This window comes from Denticeps clupeoides, unplaced genomic scaffold (assembly GCF_900700375.1).
Source record: "Denticeps clupeoides unplaced genomic scaffold, fDenClu1.1, whole genome shotgun sequence".
In the NCBI taxonomy this organism is placed as follows: domain Eukaryota; kingdom Metazoa; phylum Chordata; class Actinopteri; order Clupeiformes; family Denticipitidae; genus Denticeps; species Denticeps clupeoides.
Window position 1 is genome coordinate 69359 of NW_021629714.1, and position 20791 is coordinate 90149.

At 48.3% G+C, this 20791-nt stretch overlaps 3 protein-coding genes and 1 non-coding gene across 4 annotated transcripts; 3 read left to right on the top strand and 1 right to left on the bottom strand.

Moving 5' to 3' along the window:
- The first annotated feature begins 1559 nt into the window (after window positions 1-1559).
- On the top strand, window positions 1560-1633 carry trnan-guu (transfer RNA asparagine (anticodon GUU)). The gene has a single exon. It is a non-coding gene; the product is annotated as a tRNA-Asn (tRNA).
- Window positions 1634-2198: 565 nt separating this feature from the next.
- On the bottom strand, window positions 2199-6131 carry nelfa (negative elongation factor complex member A). Its single transcript, XM_028965394.1, has 11 exons — window positions 5772-6131; window positions 5280-5451; window positions 5036-5197; window positions 4866-4955; window positions 4420-4547; window positions 3906-3975; window positions 3701-3789; window positions 3519-3630; window positions 3134-3438; window positions 2716-2815; window positions 2199-2639 (listed from the first exon to the last, which is right to left on the bottom strand). Exons 1-11 carry the CDS (start codon window positions 5979-5981, stop codon window positions 2455-2457), a joined length of 1623 nt encoding a protein of 540 aa, XP_028821227.1. The 5' UTR covers window positions 5982-6131; the 3' UTR covers window positions 2199-2454.
- Window positions 6080-6958, top strand: nicol1 (NELL2 interacting cell ontogeny regulator 1). The gene is made up of 4 exons (XM_028965396.1): window positions 6080-6187; window positions 6260-6386; window positions 6473-6561; window positions 6633-6958. The coding sequence occupies exons 2-4, from the start codon at window positions 6266-6268 to the stop codon at window positions 6702-6704; spliced, it is 282 nt and encodes a 93-aa protein (XP_028821229.1). The 5' UTR covers window positions 6080-6187; window positions 6260-6265; the 3' UTR covers window positions 6705-6958.
- Window positions 6959-7102: 144 nt separating this feature from the next.
- On the top strand, window positions 7103-9646 carry LOC114772519 (flocculation protein FLO11-like). The gene is made up of 2 exons (XM_028965395.1): window positions 7103-8591; window positions 8680-9646. Exons 1-2 carry the CDS (start codon window positions 8510-8512, stop codon window positions 9525-9527), a joined length of 930 nt encoding a protein of 309 aa, XP_028821228.1. The 5' UTR covers window positions 7103-8509; the 3' UTR covers window positions 9528-9646.
- The last annotated feature ends 11145 nt before the right edge of the window (window positions 9647-20791 follow it).

The window sequence follows — 20791 nt, forward strand, 5'->3', positions numbered from 1 at the left end:
GTTCATTCCACCACCTAGTCTCCAAGCCATAGAAGAGTCTAGATGAAAGCTTTCCTAGAACCTCGAGAGATGGTGGTAGCAGTGGAGCAGTGCTGGAGGGTCGGAGAGATCGAGGTGCAGAGCGAGGAGTAGTGAGGGATCAGTTTTAGATCAGTTCTGGGTCAGTGTTTAGATCAGTTTTAGATCAGTTTTAGGTCAGTTCTGGATCAGTTTTGGTTCAGTTTTAGATCAGTTCTGGGTCAGTGTTTAGATCAGTTTTAGGTCAGTTCTGGATCAGTTTTGGTTCAGTTTTAGATCAGTTCTGGGTCAGTGTTTACATCAGTTTTAGATCAGATCTAGGTAAGTTTTACATCAGTTTTAGGTCAGTTCTGGATCAGTTTGACATCAGTTTTGGATCAGTTCTGGTTCAGTTTTAAATCAGCTCTGGGTGAGTGTTTACATCAGTTTTAGATCATATCTGGGTCAGTGTTAAGACCAGTTTCAGGTCAGTTCTGGGACAGTTTTGGATCAGTTTTAGATCAGATCTGGGTCAGTTTTTAGTTCAGTTTTGGATCAGATCTAGTTCGGTTTTGGATCAGTTTTAGATCAGTTCTGGGTCAGTGTTTAGATCAGTTTTAGATCAGATCTGGGTCAGTGTTTAGATCAGTTTTAGGTCAGGTCTGCATCAGTTTTAGATCCGTTCTGGGACAGTTCTGGGTCAGTTCTGGGACAGTTTTGGATCAGTTTTAGATCAGTTCTGGGTCAGTTTTGGGTCAGTTCTGGATCAGTTTTAAATCAGCTCTGGGTGAGTGTTTACATCAGTTTTAGATCAGTTCTGGGTCACTTTTAGATCATATCTGGGTCAGTGTTTAGACCAGTTTCAGGTCAGTTCTGGATCAGTTCTAGTTCAGTTCTGGGTCAGTGTTTACATCAGTTTTAGATCAGATCTGGGTCAGTTTTTTCGTTCAGTTTTGGATCAGATCTAGTTCGGTTTTGGATCAGTTTTAGATCAGTTCTGGGTCAGTGTTTAGATCAGTTTTAGATCAGTTCTGGGTCAGTTTTTACATCAGTTCTAGTTCAGTTCTGGGACAGTTTTGGATCAGTTTTAGATCAGTTCTGGGTCAGTGTTTAGATCAGTTTTAGATCAGTTCTGGGTCAGTGTTTAGATCAGTTTTAGATCAGATCTGGGTCAGTTTTTACATCAGTTTTAGGTCCGTTCTGGATCAGTTCTAGTTCAGTTCTGGGACAGTTTTGGACCAGTTTTAGATCCGTTCTGGGACAGTTCTGGGTCATGGTTACAACAAGCGTGGGTTCTGCAGGAGAGAACATCGTGTAGATGAGTGATGGATTTTACTGCGAAACAGACCCTGCTGCAGATCCGGACCATGCGGCTCGGAGCTCGACGCCCGCCAGAACCTCCTCTCTGTCCTCCAAACGTTCCCCGTCCACACGATGTGCCACCAGGGTCGCTATTTGTCGTTTGTTCTGCCGTATTTATAACGTTTTAAAGTGACTATTACTGGACCGGAAACTCGCTCCCTTCGTTATTTCAGCGCCTTTACAGCGCGGGAAACGCGCGAGTCTCTGTGGCGCAATCGGTTAGCGCGTTCGGCTGTTAACCGAAAGGTTGGTGGTTCGAGCCCACCCAGGGACGGACGTCTTTTTTCCAACAAACCTTTTCCCAGCAGGCAATGCGCTTTATTTCCAGTATAAAGATCTCACAGCAGCTGCTGGACATGGAGAACTTGTCCACGCCCGCGGAACCTGCCAACTTTATATCATACGTGGATCCAGAGAAACAGTCATTAAACTGGTCTCAATTTACACAATAAATCCCTGAACTTCCGGACAGAGATATCGAACAGCTCAAAAATATCTACATTTATACTTTTAGGCATTTTGACCCAGTGTCCTATTTGTTCCCCCCCCCGTATCTTTTCACGCTTGGCCTGTAAGAGACAAGGTGATCTCTGTATAGACGTAGGAATCTCTTGAAGATAAGATGATCCTTTTGGGAAGCACTGATCCAGCAGAGCTGAACATCAACACCAGAGGACATCTATTCCAATCCTTCCAGAGACTAGACGCTTGTCCTGCTCAGTAGAAGCAGCAGCTTCCCGCTGATGGTCCAGATCCAGAACCTCCCTGATCCTACATTTAGAACCCAACTGAAAAGATCTCAGTGAGAAGTGAGACAACGACACAGCAGAACCACAAGGTATGGGGTGGGACAATCTTTATAACGTCATCAGAGAAAACAAAACCACCACCTCCAACCCCACAAACATTCAGGGACAAAAGGTCACCTGTCCTTTAACAAAAGAAGACAAAGAAGAGGGTCCCTGGCCACACCCACCCTGTGTCCCCAGTGTGGCCACCATGAGAATGTATCTGATGCTGAAGGTTCAGGTTCATTGGAAGAGTCTGATGGGTTTCTGGCTGAGGAACCTCTGGACCGGAGCTCTCCTCCTGGACTCAGGAGACGTTGGTGATGGGTTTATACTTCTTCAGACGAGTCCACTGGCCGGTGCTGTAGTTCATCTCGAACACGGTGTCCACCAGCATGGTGGTGCTGCCAGTGCCATCAGCTTTGGGCAGGACCTCCGTGTGCTCGCTCAGCTTGATCTGGATGATGTCACCCTGCTCCGGGCACGGGTTCTCTGAGGGGAAGGTGACAAACGTTCACCTCTGCACGTCCCTCAACACATCAACACGTCCATATAAAAGGGGCGGTACCTCGTGATCCAGCCATGAACCCCAGGATGAGGGCCTTCTCCGGCCGAGTCACCTTGTTCGCCGTCTTGAACATCTCCTGCGCGGCGTACATCTGCTCCCTCTGTAGAGGACATATTAAAATCAGGGAGAACGAAGACGTTTCACCTCCTTCAGCAGCTGAAACTCAACATGGTGGGAGAGGAACAGTGGGGACCACCTACAACCCCCCAAGTCCCAGGTTCAAACCATCGTGTCCCTGAGCATCTCCAGGGGGACAGTCCCCGTTCCTGCTGACTATAAGGCGCTCTGGACATGCATGTCTGGTTGAAACCCCACTTACTACCATTGTGTCCCTGAGCGTCTCCAGGGGGACAGTCCCCGTACCTACTGACTGTAAGGCGCTCTGGACATGGGTGTCTGGTGACAGTGGGACACTCACCGTGAGAGACAGGTTCTTTTTGGGCTGTGGTGCCTGGGGGGCAGGACTGGGGGCCGGCTGAACGGAGGTGGGCGGGGCCGCGGGAGTCTCCGCCAACGCCGGCGTGGCGCTGGGAGGCGGGGCGTTGTTTGAGGGGGTGCTGGTGGGCTGGCTGGGCGAGGTGGGCGTGGTCGGGCTGGCGCTGCTGTTGTACATGGGCGGGCGCTGCTTGAACTGGCTGGACAGCGGAGCCCCGCCCGGTGCCGCGGACTCCTCCGACTGCCGCGTGGACTGAAGGGAGTCCCGCCCCGACGGCGCCGCGTTCGCTGCGGAGGGGACACAGGAAACAGAGGCATTAATGCCGGGACATGGGGACGTGAGGAGGTCTGGGGTGCAGGTGTCTCACCCGGTTGAGACTCTGGCGTGGGGATGTAGGAGGAGGACGGCACCATGCTGGGCGTGGCCGGCAGGTAGCTGGTGGAGGGGAGGGTGCTGTCGCTGCTGAGCCCGCCCAGTTTCTGTAGGGAAAGTGTGTTAACTTGAGGACATTGTGTGTGTGTGTGTGTGTGTGTGTGTGTGTGTGTGTACCTGTGTGGACACCAGTCCAGCTGCGTAGTCGGGCGTGGCGTTCTCCACCACCGGCTCCTCTTTAGCGGCCTTCTCTCCTGCCTCCACATCTGACATTAAACAGGAAGTGAAGTTGAAGAGAGTGTGTGTGTCTGTGTGTGTGTGTGTGTGTGTGTGTGTGTGTGTGTGTGTGTGTGTGTGAGAGAGAGTGTGTGTGTGTCCTTACCCATCGTCTTCCTTCTCTTCTTTGCTTCTCGCCCGGCTCCCACCATGTCCAGTTCTGAGATGTCTAATAACTAGACACACACACACACACACACATAAGCACTGATGACCCCACCCCCACAGTAGCCCCGCCCCCAAGGACACTGACGAGCAATACAGGAGCCAGCAGACACTCTGAGGGCCAGATGCTCTTCTAAAATACAATATTATTTTATATACAATTCATATATTATTATTATTATTATTATTATTATCAGATGTATTCAATTGAAAGTAAAAAAATATCTTGAGCCTGAACACATGCTTGTGAGGTGAGGAGCAACCTGGGCCCGGATATATAAAGCGGCTGCTATGAAACGACTGCTCGTCATTATTATAAACGGCCTCCGTGTGTCTGCTTCCCTCAAACGATCAGATCTGATGAAGAACTTCCAGACGTGAGATATGATCTTCAATCTTCTGTATCTCCAGCAGTGTAGAATACGGAGACTACGGCGGCCAGCAGGGGGCGCTACCTTGACGCCGCGCTCCTTGCGCAGGGGCGTGCGCGGGGGGGCGATGGGCGTCCTGGTGCTGGGGGGGCTGAAGATGCTGGGCGTGGTCGGGCTGCGGAACGGAGCTTTAGGAATTCCCTTCAGAGGGGCTGCAGACAGGGACACTGATTACACACACCCCACAAGACACGCCCACCCCACAAGACACGCCCACCCCACAAGACACGCCCACCCCACAAGACACGCCCACCAGGGATCTTACGCTTCTCGGTTACTCGAAAGAAAACTGTTAAACGTATGACGACGCCGAACAGGTTCATTTAAAGACGCCGTTTCCACCATCATGTTCGGGCGTAGAGCACCAGAACGTTCTAGAACATGGAGGACGCACGGCGAGACACTACACACACACACACCACACACACACACACACACACACACACACACAGCGAGGGGCTGGAACTGACTGGTCGTGTCGAGCTTCTTCACCAGGCCTCGGCCTTTAGCGTGGAAAGGAACCCCGGCCGTCTTCTTCAGCTGCTGCGCCGTCTCTGTAGCTGGGACACACACACACACGTTTTAGGGGACGATCATCAGTCGGTCCCGGGAGCTCTCGTCTTCATCCCACGACGCTCACATTTCTGCAGCAGCTCCGCCCTCAGGGTGGCGCTCTTGGGTTTCCGCTTGAGCTGAAAGTGTTTGATTGGCGGCGTGAGGGGACCCACCAGCGTGGTGAGGGCACTTTTATTCAGGTACTGGCACTCCAGAGGGAGCATGGTGGACGCGTCACACTCGCTCACTGCAGGGGGACAACAAGCACACAGTCGAAATGGAGCACTGCGGTCAGGACAAGGGGACCATGACCCCTGACCCCCACCAACCTTTCTCCCTCAGCTCCCCCAGGATGTCCTGCACGTTGGGGTTCTGTTCCTCCAGGTCCAGGTTGAGAGAGCCCGTCTCCGGGAAGGACTTCAGGACGTCGGCCACCATGAGGACCCAGGGCTCCGAGTCGACCGTGGCCAGCTGGATGATCTCGGACAGCGCGTCCTTCATCTGAGCAGAGAAGACAGCTGTCTTACATCTCCGTGTCCCCTCCCGGTCCCGCCACGGACGTCCACGTCCCCTCCCGCCCCGCACGGACCTCCACGTCACATCCTGATACCCCCCACGTCCCATCCTGGTCCCCCCACGGTCCCCATCCTGGTCCCTCCAAGGACCTCCGCGTCCCCTCCTGGTCCCCTCCAGGTCCACCACTTACATCCGTAAGTTAGAGCCAGACGTGAAAAATGTCCACATGTCTTCACTTGGTTGACTAGGACCCGCCCCGTAAATACCGAAATATCTCCCAGGACCGGACCGGGACCGGGACCCACCTCGTCCACCGTGCGGCGCGGGAGATGCAGCATCCCGAGCAGCAGCTTCAGCTTGACCGGCGGGGACAGCGAGGAGAAGCAGAGGCGGATGTTGTCGATGACGGAGGCCGTGAGCAGCGACGCGATGCTGGACGGCGCCCACAGCTCGTCCGTGGAGCCCAGCTTGTTGTGGAGCCACAGGCCGGTGTCGCTGTCCCGCATCGACGCCATCTTGGGGGACAAAACGGAGGCGTGGCGTGCGCGCCGCCTTTCAGGGTCGCGCGCCGGCGTCACCGGCCACGTGACCCGACGCGCTACGTCATCGCTGCGGTCACGTGGCCGCCGGCGGCCAATCGGCGCGCAGCAGCGGTTCTCCTCTTTGTATCGGACTCGGACGGACCGCGTCTCCTCTCCGCGACCTTCATCAGCAGCAGCAGGTACGTGATGATGAAGGTGGGGATGAGGAGGACGATGGTGGACGGCGGTGACCGCGTCTCTGTGTCTCCCAGGCCGAAATGTCCTCCCGTGTGCAGCTGATGATGATGGTGGTGCTGATGATGATGATGGCGGTGATGATGCTCCAGATCCAGGGCGTGAGCGCCGAGCAGGACTCCGGGACCGTGATTCCAGCCGAGAGTAAGACGGGACGTTTTTATTATTTCTGATTTTAAGAGGGGGAGGGGCCTGTTGGCATGATTGACAGGCTCCTCCATTCTGCACAGGTCGGCCCTGTGTGGACTGCCACGCCTTCGAGTTCATGCAGCGGGCACTGCAGGACCTGAAGAAGACGGCGTTCAGCCTGGACTCGCGGGTGAGTTGTGGGCGTGGCGGCGGCCGGGCCCGCTTTCCCTCCTGACCCGCCTCTCTCTGTCCGTCCCCCAGACCGAGAGCCTGGTGCTGAGGGCGGAGAAGAAGGCCCTCTGCGACTGCACGCCCGCCACCGCGCTGCACTGAGGGAGCCTGCAGGCGGAGCCTCGCCGTTCTTTACCAAACTCACCACGATGGCATCTGGAGGGCCGCCGTGCGCCATCTTGGCTCTGTAGGAAGCACAGTGCTCTTTTTATGGTAGCTGCACGCTAGAGAATTTGGCTTTTCCATCATCGTCATCGTCATCACCACCACAGTCACCTTTCATCCGTTCCATGGTCCGGATCCAGAATCCTGTTTCTGTGTAAAACCTGCTGTTTATTAAAATGGGTCTAATCTGAGCGCCTGCCTCCTTTATCGTCCGTATCAGAGGTCAGAGGTCGAAGACGTTCACGGTTCTGTACGTAAAAGTCAACTTTGAGGACGGTTTCCGGCCCCCGGGACATGTGGGACTAATTAAGGTTTTTGTCTTATCTGATCCCGATTTTCCACGCCGGGCTGGTTGTGGTCCGGCACCAGTGCGGTTAGCCGAAGGAAGAGGAGAAGAAGAAGAAGAGTGGAGACATGTATCAACTGCTGAAACAAGAGATACGAGTTGACCTTTATTAATCCAGAGGGAGGTTCCTCTACGTGCCCAGCGCAGTTCACTACAGTACAACCTCCATTTACACCAAAATGTACATGTACAGCACGGCAATATGGATATGACTGCAATACGCATCCGATACTGCGGTTCTCCTGGAGCATGATTACTGTGCTGCTGGGATGGAGTCTCCAGCTCCGACCCAGCTCTCCTGATCACTTTATCCAGTCTGTTGCCAGAACCTACACAGCATGGTCCTCCAGACGCTGAAGGACCTGAGCCTCCTCAGTAGGTCGGGACTGTGCTCGTGGACCAGAACCCGTGGGTACCTGTAGTCCTCCACAACCGCAACTTTACTTCTTTTGTCTTGGTGACGTTCAACTGCCGAGAGTCGGTCTTCCATCAATGACGGGCCAGAGGAGGATTGTTCTACCATGGGGTGGATGGCAGGAGGTCCCCCTGCCAGAACATCCAATTCAAATTAGACATTAGAACCACAATAAATTACTTTTCTTTTATTTTTAATAATTAACTACATTTGAAAATAAATACTTTAGCTAAAGTGGAAATGGAGAAATTCACTTTGGATAAAAGCGTCTGCTAAGTAAAGTAAAGAGAAATGTTACCCTGGTACCCCTGGTACCCCTGGTAACCCCGGCCTGGGTGCTTCGTGGCTGTGGGGAGAGAGGGGACATGCAGGTGGCTTGTGAGGAAGAGGATAGGAGATAAAAGACGAAGACTGTAGCCTGGTCAGTAAGACAGGCCGCCCTCGATCATCTGCAGCCGTGTTTTTACCGAACGTTCACCATGACTTGACATCTCCGATCACCGATGACCGGCAGAGGTTGGACATTAAAAGCCGTTTTAACTGGACAGTTTGAGTAACGCAGCTGTTTTGCCGCCAGACGCCATGAACTGAATGTTACTAAATCGTCTATAATATAAAACGAGATTCTGGCAACAACCGTACCGTCACCGGCCTGGTGACAGACACACAGAAATCACGGTGTGAATTAAAAATAATCCTCCAAACCAAACAAGGACATTTTACTGCAGCCGAAATAAATAAAAATCCACCATTTTACAGGCATTAGCGTCTCCTGGCCTGGATTCTCCTTCCTGCTCCTGGTTTTATCTCCAGCCTGAGCTTCATAATGCAGCAGCAGGTCCTCCAGGAGCAGGATGGAGAAACGCTGATCAGTAGGTATCTCCTCTAATCCAGCACACCTGACTGCAGCCCTGGGCGCCAGGTGAGGGGCGCCAGGTGAGGACCATTTGCTGCTAATTACTGGCCTTTTAAAAGACACTCATGGAGGACAGAAGGTACGTCAGCTTCCTGCTCAAGATGGTGGCTTTAGTCTTTGTGGTCTTGGTGCTGCTTGCAGCTGCTGGTGAGTTTGGATTTTGTGTCCCTGGTTTACTCAGGAATGTTTGTCAGTAAAATGGCCTCCTAAGACAGTTTTCTCCTTCTTTATCTAGAACCTGTTGAGAACAAGCATCTTCATCCAAGCTCTGGGCTAAAAGGCAGCGTTAAAAGGTCCTCTGGTGATGCCGTGAAGACTGTCTTTGTTCCTGACTCCACCATTGCCCCAGAGGTCCTCAGTGCTCCTGCCCCAGTGACCAGTGGACAGTCTGTTTCTGACGTGGGCTCCTCTGTAGACTTCACTGCTGTGCCGGTGGCCCCTGTGGTATCTACTCCCTCAGAAACCACAGGTGATCTGTTTGCTACTCCAGCAGACGTCCTAGGGTTTCCCCTGGAGAACCTCACTGATGTTCCAGTTGACTCTGTGGTCGCCACTTCCTTAGAAAGCACTGAAATCAAAGAGGACTTCCCCTCTTCCTCGGAGAACACCACTGCCTTGCATGAGGTCTTGACGCTCCTCGACTCTTCCCTGGAGAACACCACTGTGTCGGCGGCTCCTGTGGCGTTTACTCCCTCTGAAGAGGAGACTGCTGAATCCACTCCAGATGATGACCTGCAAGAGGACTTTGTTACCACCCCTTCATCTGAGAAGACCACTGTGCCATATAGTTCCTCAGAAAGCACAAATGATACATGGAATGCCCCAGAAGACGTTCTACAGCTTCTCACGGCTGTTTTTTCCCTGGAGAACATCACTGTGGCGGTGACTCCCTCAGAAAACTTGACCGAATCATGGATCACTCCGGCCAAAATGCAGGAGGACTTCATGCCCACACCTTCAGAGAACATCACCGTGCCGGTAGCTCCTGTGGCGTTTACTCCTTCTGAAGAAGAGACTGCTGAATGGACCACTCCAGATGATGACCTGCAGGAGGACATTGCTACCACCCCCTCCCACAGTTAGCTCTGTAATCTCCACATCTCCTCCCTCCTTGTAGAAGCCAGTGATCTTCACAGGGACATTATTTCTGTTTTTATCGGTCATGCTGCTGTTTGATGGTACAGATCCAGAATTTGTGTAGAACCTGCTGTTTTATTAAACTTGTTCTCTGAGCTGCTTCTCCATTGTCTTCTGTATCTAAGTGACTGGACAGAAATTGATTTTCTTCTACATGATGACTGGAGATCAGGCGTCTCCTTCCTCAGGTGTTGAGAACGTTGTTGACCTATAAAAGCCATGTTGTGTAGGTACCGGCTCTCCAGGAGCTACTCGGTATGGTCAGCAGCTCCTGGTCTTTGCCAGGTCAGGAAGTGACCTCTACTGTCGGTGTGGACTGTTTGCAGGTGTCCGTTACCGCAGCCTGGGCTGAAGATCGTGTCGTGAAGATTCCGCCGTCACCGTTTCATGCTCCGTCACCACAACGCGGCCGCGCCCTGTTTCAACATCTGGAAAAGTCCAGAGTCAAATTTACACCGCAGAGCGTTTCCATGAAAAGAATTACGGTGGACAGACGTCCGGTCAGGTCTTACAAACCAATTTCCAAAAAGTCCAAAAGATCTGAGAAGCAAGAAACTGGCAGCTAGCGGCCTAGTGGGTTTTAACTCGTCTCTGAACCAGAAGAGCACAAAGACCCAGGTTCAAACCCCACTTCCTACCATCGTGTCCCTGAGCAGGACACTTAACCCTGGGTGTCTCCAGGGGGGACTGTCCCTGTAGCTCTGGATAAGGACGTCTGGTAAATGCTGACAGGTTAAGGAGGACTTAGTTCATGTAGATTTGAACACAGTTATAACCATAAATAAACTGGTCTGTACACAAATTTCTAGACGCTGGTGGACGTCAACGTGAACCCGTCACAACTTGAACACCAGTGAGGAGCTTCTTCTGGTCTCTTTTCCACCAACAAGCTCTGGATGGAAGATGCTGGTCAGGAGGCTGCAGGTCTTCCACTGGCAACGATCTCACGATACGTATCACCGACACGATTATATGGCGATTTATTGTGATAACGTGTGTATTGATATTTTTATTCCTGGGTCAGTGGTGGCCTACTGGTTAAGGAAGTGGCCCGGTAATCGGCCAAGGTGCCACTGAGTTCCCCTTGAAGAAGGTCCCGTCCCCACACACTGCTGTCATGGTGCCCACTGCTCACTCAGGGTGATGGTTAAATGCAGAGGACAAATGTCACTGTGTGCTGTGCTGCTGTGTATCACAAGTGACAATCACGTCACTTTATCACTCATCACTTCACATTAATAATTCAGCAAAAGCAGCACGACTCACAACTGAATTTGATCTTTTTTTGTCTTTGCATTTTAACTCTGAACATTAAAATAAAATGCAAGATATTTCTGTGCCCAGTCAGTAATCTGAGGCTGGTGTGGTGCTTGTAGAGGACCGAGCAGCGCCACCTGCTGGACATCTCTAGCGCTCCTGCAGATACAGATCTTCTACACAGAAAGTGTCAGTAATGACATGTCTGTCATGAAGAATCACCAGTTTCTTTCCCAGTAACTCCATTTCCAGAAGAGGACAACTGGAGATAAATCCGTGAAAGTTGAATGTTAACGAGGGAGATCAGGTTCCTGGAATAATGGGATTTACCTGCAGGATCTCGGGAAACATCGTAAAGGTCCTGCAGCCCGGGACCTTCTTGTTGTGGCCGCTTCTTCACCATCACATTTTTACCGGCTGATGGGATTATTTGAAATACGGGTTTTGATTACAAATATTCCCCAGATCCAAGTTACCGGATCTAAAAGGGACATCCGAGTCCAGGGTCCTTTCCTAGATGTTCTGGTTTATAGTTGAGGAAAGTTGCAGAATATCCAGACCGTCGCCGACTTTTAGAATAAATCTGAGAATAAACTTTGCTCTGAATTGTTTTTTTATTGAAGAATTGAACCTCCTTCTTCCAACATTAATCTTCCAACCTTCTAGATGTTTTATCAGCTTACTTCCCCCCATTCCTGTTCAATATAAACTGTTGATTCTGTTTCCTCCTCATAAACCCCTCAGATAATTTATCAAATTAATTAACTGTCATATCGTGAATAACAGGAGGACGTTGGATATTCTCAGTGAAGAAAGCCTGAGCCTCATAATGCAGCAGCAGGTCCTCCAGGAGCAGGATGGAGAAACGCTGATCAGTAGGTATCTCCTCTAATCCAGCACACCTGACTGCAGCCCTGGGCGCCAGGTGAGGGGTGCCAGGTGAGGACCATTTGCTGCTAATTACTGGCCTTTTAAAAGACACTCATGGAGGACAGAAGGTACGTCAGCTTCCTGCTCAAGATGGTGGCTTTAGTCTTTGTGGTCTTGGTGCTGCTTGCAGCTGCTGGTGAGTTTGGATTTTGTGTCCCTGGTTTACTCAGGAATGTTTGTCAGTAAAATTGCCTCCTAAGACAGTTTTCTCCTTCTTTATCTAGGACATGTTGAGAACAAGCATCTTCATCCAAGCTCTGGGCTAAAAGGCAGCGTTAAAAGGTCCTCTGGTGATGCCGTGAAGACTGTCTTTGTTCCTGACTCCACCATTGCCTCAGAGGTCCTCAGTGCTCCTGCCCCAGTGACCAGTGGACAGTCTGTTTCTGACGTGGGCTCCTCTGTAGACTTCACTGCTGTGCCTGTGGTATCTACTCCCTCAGAAACCACAGGTGATCTGTTTGCTACTCCAGCAGACGTCCTAGGGTTTCCCCTGGAGAACCTCACTGATGTTCCAGTTGACTCTGTGGTCGCCACTTCCTTAGAAAGCACTGAAATCAAAGAGGACTTCCCCTCTTCCTCAGAGAACACCACTGCCTTGCATGAGGTCTTGACGCTCCTCGACTCTTCCCTGGAGAACACCACTGTGTCAGCGGCTCCTGTGGCGTTTACTCCCTCTGAAGAGGAGACTGCTGAATCCACTCCAGATGATGACCTGCAAGAGGACTTTGTTACCACCCCTTCATCTGAGAAGACCACTGTGCCATATAGTTCCTCAGAAAGAACAAATGATACATGGAATGCCCCAGAAGACGTTCTACAACTTCTCACGGCTGTTTTTTCCCTGGAGAACATCACTGTGGCGGTGACTCCCTCAGAAAACTTGACCGAATCATGGATCACTCCGGCCAAAATGCAGGAGGACTTCATGCCCACACCTTCAGAGAACATCACCGTGCTGGTGGTTCCTGTGGCGTTTACTCCTTCTGAAGAGGAGACTGCTGAATCCACTCCAGATGATGACCTGCAAGACGACTTCGTGAGTGCCTCTCCCTCTGAGAATACCACTGTGACCACCCCTTCCCTGGAGAACATCAGTGACATGGCAGTGACTCTTGAATTTACCTTTGTGGGCAACTCATCCTTTCCTTAAACATGGTCAGTCCATGTATGACCTATGTAGCATCAGAGGACTTCAAGGAAGGGAAGGTTGTAGAGAACCTCCTGGATGTACCACTAACTTCCACAGTTAGCCTTGTGGTCTTCAGTCTCCTCCCTTGTGGTAGCTGTAAGGTGTTCAGGTTTGCCTGTCATCTTCAGTGACTGGCAAATTTTGCATTTTACTGCTTCTCATCAGAATTCAACTGTTTTAAATATACGGACCAGAATTTGGTTGTTTAATAAAATGGTTCTACTCTGAGATGTGGTAAATTTAAATTTGTACCCTTTAGAGCCACATGACTTCCACTGACCTTAAAATAAAGAGCAACTGTAAGGGCTTGAACTTGACCATCTTCCTGAGCATCATGTCAGTACGTCCAACACTGCAGCCAGAATTTCACATGTTTTATGGGTTATATATATATATTTTTTTTTATTGCATAGTTGTGTTATTACAGACATGCCTGTTGCTACAATTTTGTCATATTTCACTCACAAACACCTTGTGCGGCAAAGAAGATTATTGTGACATTAAAGTTTAAATTTTGAAATAACCAACTTGAAGCTCCCAATCACGAAAATTTGACTTTTTCCAAGTTTCAGATATGTCAGATCGTAGGTAGTAACACAACACAGTCTAGTGCTACGTGGAACATTTAAATAACGTTACAAACCGGGGACACTGTCCACACCAGAGGAATGAAATACGAGTCCAGACGGTGCTAAAAAGTGGTGGATCCATCCATGAAGGTGCAGATATGGGAAGGTAATCGAGATAAATTCTGAAGCTACGAGGCCACTTACTACTACAATCCCACTTCCTACCATCGTGTGCCTGAGCAGGACTCTTAACCCTGAGTGTCTCCAGGGGGGGACTGTCCCAGTAACTAGTGACTGTAAGTCGCTCTGGATAAGGACGTCTGGTAAATGCTGTACCTGTAAATGTAGAGTGTGTTGAAGAACACTGGGACGGTAGTGATTAAGACTTCTTCAGCAGGGACATGGTGGTGGTGGTGGCCTTGAGACATGTTGGAACAACGGCGGTGCTCAGAGAGAGGTTGAAGATGTTTGCATGCTGGTCTGCACGTTCTCTGAGCATCTTCCAGGGATGTTTCCAGGTCCAGCAGCATCTCTCAAATAAAGCCATGGATGTTATGGCATCTTCTCTCTCTCAAATTGTCGGTATAAGCAAGTTCATGCAACCAGTAGTACAGCAGGTCAATAACAGCGCGCTGTAATTCAACTTACAGGGGTACGGTGGTAGAACCCCAGCAAAAATATCGCTCCAATACTGGTACCAACTTGGTATGGACATTATCGATATTTAAGATCGATCCGCTCATCCCTGGTGAAAAAGTCTCCAGAGAAGTACAGATTCTGGCCATGTTATCGGACCGGAGAGGATGATGGACCACGGCAGTGAGGACGATCTGAGAGCTGCGATGGACGAAGACGGGACATCACTCAGCACTTCCAAAATGTGAAGGATCGTCTTTTCATGGTTTCATGTCTGCCATTTAATTCTGTTATTTCTGCTAACAAACCAAACATCTCCACCGGTCTCTGCAGGACCCACGGTTGTCCCGCATGGGAGACTGAAGATGGACGTGGACCATTTTCCTGTCTCTGTAGGGCCGCGTGCTTCCAGACGTCGCCTGCAGGCGGCGCTGAATTTAATAAAATTTGTCTCTGTTTTATAAAAGAACCACAAAATATAAAGTCACCGTATGGAGACCGTGTCTGTTCAGAAGGACAAAATACACATTTCAGGTCCGCCTGGTTCATAAGTCACGTTTGAAACGTGCCGTACGGGAAAACCAGGATTTTTACACCCAGATATTCGCTCGAACTGATAAATGAGGGCCAGCGGGTACAGATCCTACTGCAGCGAGGAGCACGTAGGTATCTCCTCTAATCCAGCACACCTGACTGCAGCCCTGGGCGCCAGGTGAGGGGCGCCAGGTGAGGACCATTTGCTGCTAATTACTGGCCTTTTAAAAGACACTCATGGAGGACAGAAGGTACGTCAGCTTCCTGCTCAAGATGGTGGCTTTAGTCTTTGTGGTCTTGGTGCTGCTTGCAGCTGCTGGTGAGTTTGGATTTTGTGTCCCTGGTTTACTCAGGAATGTTTGTCAGTAAAAAGACAGTTTTCTCCTTCTTTATCTAGACCCTGTTGAGAACAAGCATCTTCATCCAGTCTCTGGGCTAAAGGGCAGCGTTAAAAGGTCCTCTGGTGATGCCGTGAAGACTGTCTTTGCTGTTCCTGACTCCACCATTGCCTCAGAGGTCCTCAGTGCTCCTGCCCCAGTAACCAGTGGACAGTCTGTTTCTGACGTGGGCTCCTCTGTAGACTTCACTGCTGTGCCTGTGGTATCTACTCCCTCAGAAGCCACAGGTGATCTGTTTGCTACTCCAGCAGATGTCCTAGGGTTTCCCCTGGAGAACCTCACTGATGTTCCAGTTGACTCTGTGGTCGCCACTTCCTTAGAAAGCACTGAAATCAAAGAGGACTTCCCCTCTTCCTCGGAGAACACCACTGCCTTGCATGAGGTCTTGACGCTCCTCGACTCTTCCCTGGAGAACACCACTGTGTCGGCGGCTCCTGTGGCGTTTACTCCCTCTGAAGAGGAGACTGCTGAATCCACTCCAGATGATGACCTGCAAGAGGACTTTGTTACCACCCCTTCATCTGAGAAGACCACTGTGCCATATAGTTCCTCAGAAAGCACAAATGATACATGCATTGCCCTAGGAGATGTTATAGATCTTCTCGTGTTTATTTTCTCCCTGGAGAACATCACTACACTGCACAAGGGCTTGGGGCTGCTGGACGACTCTTCCCCAGAGAACCTCACTGCCCTGCAAGATGGCTTGAGAATCCTCTACTCTTCCCCAGAAAACACCACTGCCCTGCAAGAGGACTTAATGCCCACCCCTTCAGAGAACATCACCGTGCCGTTGGTTCCTGTGGCATTTACTCCTTCTGAAGAGGAGACTGCTGAATCCACTCCAGATGATGACCTGGTCTCCACATCTCCTCCCTCCTTGTAGAATCCAGTGATCTTCACAGGGACATTTTTTCTGTGTTATCTGGCATGCTGCTGTTTGATGGTACAGATCCAGAATTTGTGTAGAACCTGCTGTTTTGTTAAACTTCTACTCTGAGCTGCTTCTCCTGTCAGTAACTGGATTGAAGATGACTGACTGTATTTTGCATAATTAAACTTTTTACTCCACTTCTTGTTTGTCTGCAGGACTTTCTCATTTAATACTGTCAGTGTGGGGTGTTTTCTACACACCTGAGGTGTCACAGCTCAAATTTCCTTCCATTTTTTGACTTGCTGAAAAACTCCATGTCTTTAGCTTTGGTGTACAAGAATGGACACCAGTGTGACCATGGGTGACTGTCACTTCATATCATAGTTTGGCTGAGCTGTCAGGTTGACCAATGAGTTCATGCAAGTTGTACGGCTGGATGTTTCTTGAAACATCTACGCTACTTTAAAGTGGACCATTTTCTGGTCTACAGGAAATCCCTCCAAGGTCCTCAGACTGAGCACAGGTTCCCCACAGGGATGCTGCTCCGCCCACTGCTGTTCTCTCTGCTGCCACGCCAGGAATCAGGGGCGTGTCTCCCACATGTAGAACGTGGCAGTAATCTAACCTTGATGTGATGAAGGTGTGGACCTACTTTCCTGCATCGTGCATTGAGATGTTTCTCATCTTTGCAGTATTTCTAAGGTGAGAAAAGGTACCAAAGTAGGCGTGCTACAATGCAAGCAAGATCTTTCTGTTCAGTTAGAACATCATTGGGTAGTGGCCATGGATCCTGTCTTTCTGTATCTCCTGTTCATGGGATATTATGTCATTTTCTTCTACAGATTTAATGGTTTCTCCTAATTCCAGAGTCTCTTTTTACGGGATGAGAATGAGCTGATTTTAACTCTCATCGCAGCTTCGCCTGCTTCCCAGAGATGTTCCAGGCTGGTCATTACAGTGTAAATATCTGATAAAACCTTCATCTTTAACCAATCTGGTCTTCACCTTCTGTATGATGGCGGGCAGCTATGGGTGAGTCTCAGTGTCCCCTGAAATGTCCCTCGTCGGGGTGATGCGAGGAGGAAGCACGTCTCCTGGCCTGACGCACAACGCACAGCCACTCTGAAGCCTCGTATCTGGTGTTGTCCCTTGTTTACTGTAGTGTAATGGTTTATGTAGATATTTAAATAGTATTATTTTAGCGTCATTTTTTATAGTTATGTTTTATAAATTAAACATGGCTGGGGGTTCAACACAATGAATACTGTGTACATACAGTAGTTGTATTGACAGTAAATCTGTCTTGGCTATTTGGTGCTTATTTAAACTCATTCTAAATCAGTAGTAATCAATACATTCTCTGATGGGGGTCCTGGAATAGCAGGAGTTCTTTTTTCTTTCTTCTGCTTGTACCGGGTGGAAGAACAGATGTCCTCCAGATTATCCTTCATAAATCACGATGTTGCTGCACACTGAATATTGTCTGGGTGGTAGAAGCCTAGCGGCTAACGCACTCTACTATGAACCAGAAGACCCAGGTTCAAACCCCACTTACTACCATTGTGTCCCTGAGCAGGACACTTAACACTGAGTGTCTCCAGGGGGGGACTGTCCCTGTAACTACTGATTGTAAGTGGGTCTGGATAAGGGCGTCTGGTAAATGCTGTAAATGTAACTTGTAACTCTTTCTTGTCATAAAATCTAACAAGAGTGAACAAAGTGGACAAGAGCGACTGCCAAATACCGTGAACGTAGATGGATACAGAAGAATCAGATGTTTTTTGACCACACATGACATGTCCACTACACTGTAAAAAATGCCCGTAAATTTAACAGTAAATTAATGTAAAAAACCTACAGTAAAAAACCTTAAATTATCTAACTGTATTGTAAAAATATATGTAAAATATAACGCATGCATAATTTACACTGTCGAGTAATGTGAAAAATATTTTACGTTGCAGTACCGTAATAATTTGAATTGTGGCGGTTAAACACAGAATGCCCTGAAGGTTTCCGTCCCACTGACAACAGCAAACATTTGTATATTTTTCTTCGCAACGTTTCCCTGGCTGTTAAATTGGTGAGTATATCTTACATTTACATTTACATTTACATTTACATTTACGGCATTTGGCAGACGCCCTTATCCAGAGCGACTTACAACGTGCTTTCAAGTTACCATCGATGAAGAGATCAATTCCGGTTCACTAGGACCCCAACTATGAATTACTTATGTGTATCTAAATTGTTTTATAATGTTTAAAACACCTATATAAATTTGTCCAGTCACAACTTCATTTTCCCTCAGAGTTTCCCTCCGGTGCAGCGCAGACGGACGGGTGGCTCTCCATTTCAAAGCCGAGCAACTGGTAAATGCTTTGGTTATGGTTAGCAATGGATTTTCTTGATAAATTGTCGTTTTAACAAACGTTGGTTATTTTTTAATGATTAAAATGTTATTATTTCCAAAATGATTAATTTGCGTTTGCTCGTTTGCTTGTTAGAAAACAGTATACTGTACAGGCCATCTGTTGGGCGTTGGGCGTATATTTTCCTTTTTTTTGTAGTATTTGAATCGCCAAGCCTGTGAAGTTATCTGCTAGGCATGCTAGTAAGTCCGTGTGGTTCAGTTTTAGCTGTATTTATCGATTAGGCTAATAATTGATTACAATTATTGTTTTCTGAATCCTGTGGGCTGCCAAGTACTTCCCAGATGTTAAATTGCAATTTCTGTGGTAAATCGTCGGATACTTTAAGGGTTTATGTACTTCATTGCAGACTGCACCGTAATGAACCGCGCGCCATGTTCAAATGTGCAGACGCAGACTGACATTTCGCAACTATGGTGCGTTTAAGCTGCATTTCTATCGAAGGCATATCACACAAACGCCCTGCTTTGCCAGTAGAAACGTTTTAACATCTTTTATGTGTACTGAATCACTTTGTGACCACCAGTGTCTCGATGTAAAATAAGTGTTTGCTCACTTGAAAGAGCATATAATGGAAGGACGAGTTGTACAGTGTCCGGTGAAAAGCTGTAAAAAGACGTTTACAGTTAAATCCTCATTTACGTCTCACATCTCAAGAAAAAATGAACAGTCTCTAATTTATGAGGTAGTTTCATTTTCATGGAGAGAGAATATCAACCAGAAATCAAGAAAAATCATGTTACATAAAAGTTATAAATTCATTTGCATGTCATTGAGTGAAATATGTATTTGATCCCCTACAACCCAGCCAGATTTCTGGCTCCCACAGACGGGCTGTGTGCCCATAATGCACACAGATTACAATCAATCAATCAATTACAGATACTCCTGATCTTAACTCGTTATGTGTATAAAGCACACAGAATCAGTTTCTTCCATTCCAACCTCTCCACCACCATGGGCAAGACCAAACAGCTGTCAAAGGACATCAGGGACAAGACTGTAGACCTGCACGAGGCTGGAAGGGGTTACAAGACCATCAGCAAGAAGCTTGGTGAGAAGGTGACAACTATTTGGAAATGGAAGAAATATAAAATTACCATCAATTGCCCTCAGTCTGGAGCTCCATGCAGTATCTTGTCTCATGGGGTGAGAACGATCATGAGAAAGGTGAGGGATCAGCCCAGAACTTCACGGGAGGAGCTTATTAATGATCTGAAGGCAGTTGGGACCACTGTGGGGATGGGGGTGTTTTTTAGGTCATACTCAGCATTTCTCTTCCTCCTCACACGGGTCCAGTTGAAGCCAAAGAGCTTGATTTTGGTCTCATCTGAGCACTTTCTCCCAAGCCTTCTCTGAATCATTTAGGTGTTCAAAGACAAACTTAAGATTGGCTATACATGTGCCTTCTTGAGCCGGGGGAACCTGTGGGCCCTGCAAGATTTCAATCCAGTTATGATGTAGTGCGTTACTAATGGTGTTCTTTGTGACTGTGGTCCCAACTGCCTTCAGATCATTAACAAGCTCCTCCCGTGGAGTTCTGGGCTGATCCCTCACCTTTCTCATGATCGTCCTCGCCCCATGAGGCAAGATACTGCATGGAGCTCCAGACTGAGTTGAAGGTCATTTTATATTTATCTTCCATTTCCAAATAATCGCACCAACTGTTGTCACCTTCTCACCAAGCTTCTTGCTGATGGTCTTGTAACCCATTCCAGCCTCGTGCAGGTCTACAGTCTCGTCCCTGATGTCCTCTTGACAGCTCTTTGGTCTTGCCCATGGTGTTGGAGAGGTTGGAATGGACGAAACTGATTGTGTGGACAGGTGCTTTCTATACACATAACGAGTTGAGATCAGGAGTATCTGTAATTGATAGATTGATTGTAATCTGTGTGCATTATGGGAGCCAGAAGTCTAGCTCCTATACATATTTGGGATACGTATTTCACTCAATGACATGCAAATCAATTTTTAACTTTTATATAACATGTTTTTTCTTGATTTTTGGTTGATATTCTCTCTTCATTAAAAGTGAAACTACCTCATAAATTAGAGACTGTTCATTTTTTTGTAAGTCAGCAAACTTACACATTCAGCAGCAGATCAAATAAGTATGTCCCCCACTGTATGTAGACATAACATTCAAAATTCTTCAAACTAAATTCACCATTAAACTAACCAAGTTGTAAAAATCTGCTCTCCATTTCCAATTGTTATTTTGTACTGCTTGAAATTCCTTCAATCTGTATGGCATATCAACAATTAAACTCAAGACTACACAAATATTATACTTACTTTGTGTCTTTTCTAGTGTCTCTCTTTCGTTGCTCATTTCCTGACTTGAACATATTTATAAAATCAAATAACTGTGTCTAGCATCTTTTTTTTTTTTTT

Coding starts and splice junctions, on each gene's coding strand:
- nelfa (XM_028965394.1), bottom strand. CDS start 5,981: ATGGCGTCGATGCGGGACAGCGACACCGGCCTGTGGCTCCACAACAAG. Junction 5,198..5,279: donor GGGGGAGCTGAGGGAGAAAG/GTTGGTGGGGGT, acceptor GTCCCCCTGCAG/TGAGCGAGTGTGACGCGTCC. Junction 3,790..3,905: donor GAAGAGAAGGAAGACGATGG/GTAAGGACACAC, acceptor GTTTAATGTCAG/ATGTGGAGGCAGGAGAGAAG.
- nicol1 (XM_028965396.1), top strand. CDS start 6,266: ATGTCCTCCCGTGTGCAGCTGATGATGATGGTGGTGCTGATGATGATG. Junction 6,387..6,472: donor GACCGTGATTCCAGCCGAGA/GTAAGACGGGAC, acceptor CATTCTGCACAG/GTCGGCCCTGTGTGGACTGC. Junction 6,562..6,632: donor CGTTCAGCCTGGACTCGCGG/GTGAGTTGTGGG, acceptor TCCGTCCCCCAG/ACCGAGAGCCTGGTGCTGAG.
- LOC114772519 (XM_028965395.1), top strand. CDS start 8,510: ATGGAGGACAGAAGGTACGTCAGCTTCCTGCTCAAGATGGTGGCTTTA. Junction 8,592..8,679: donor GGTGCTGCTTGCAGCTGCTG/GTGAGTTTGGAT, acceptor TTCTTTATCTAG/AACCTGTTGAGAACAAGCAT.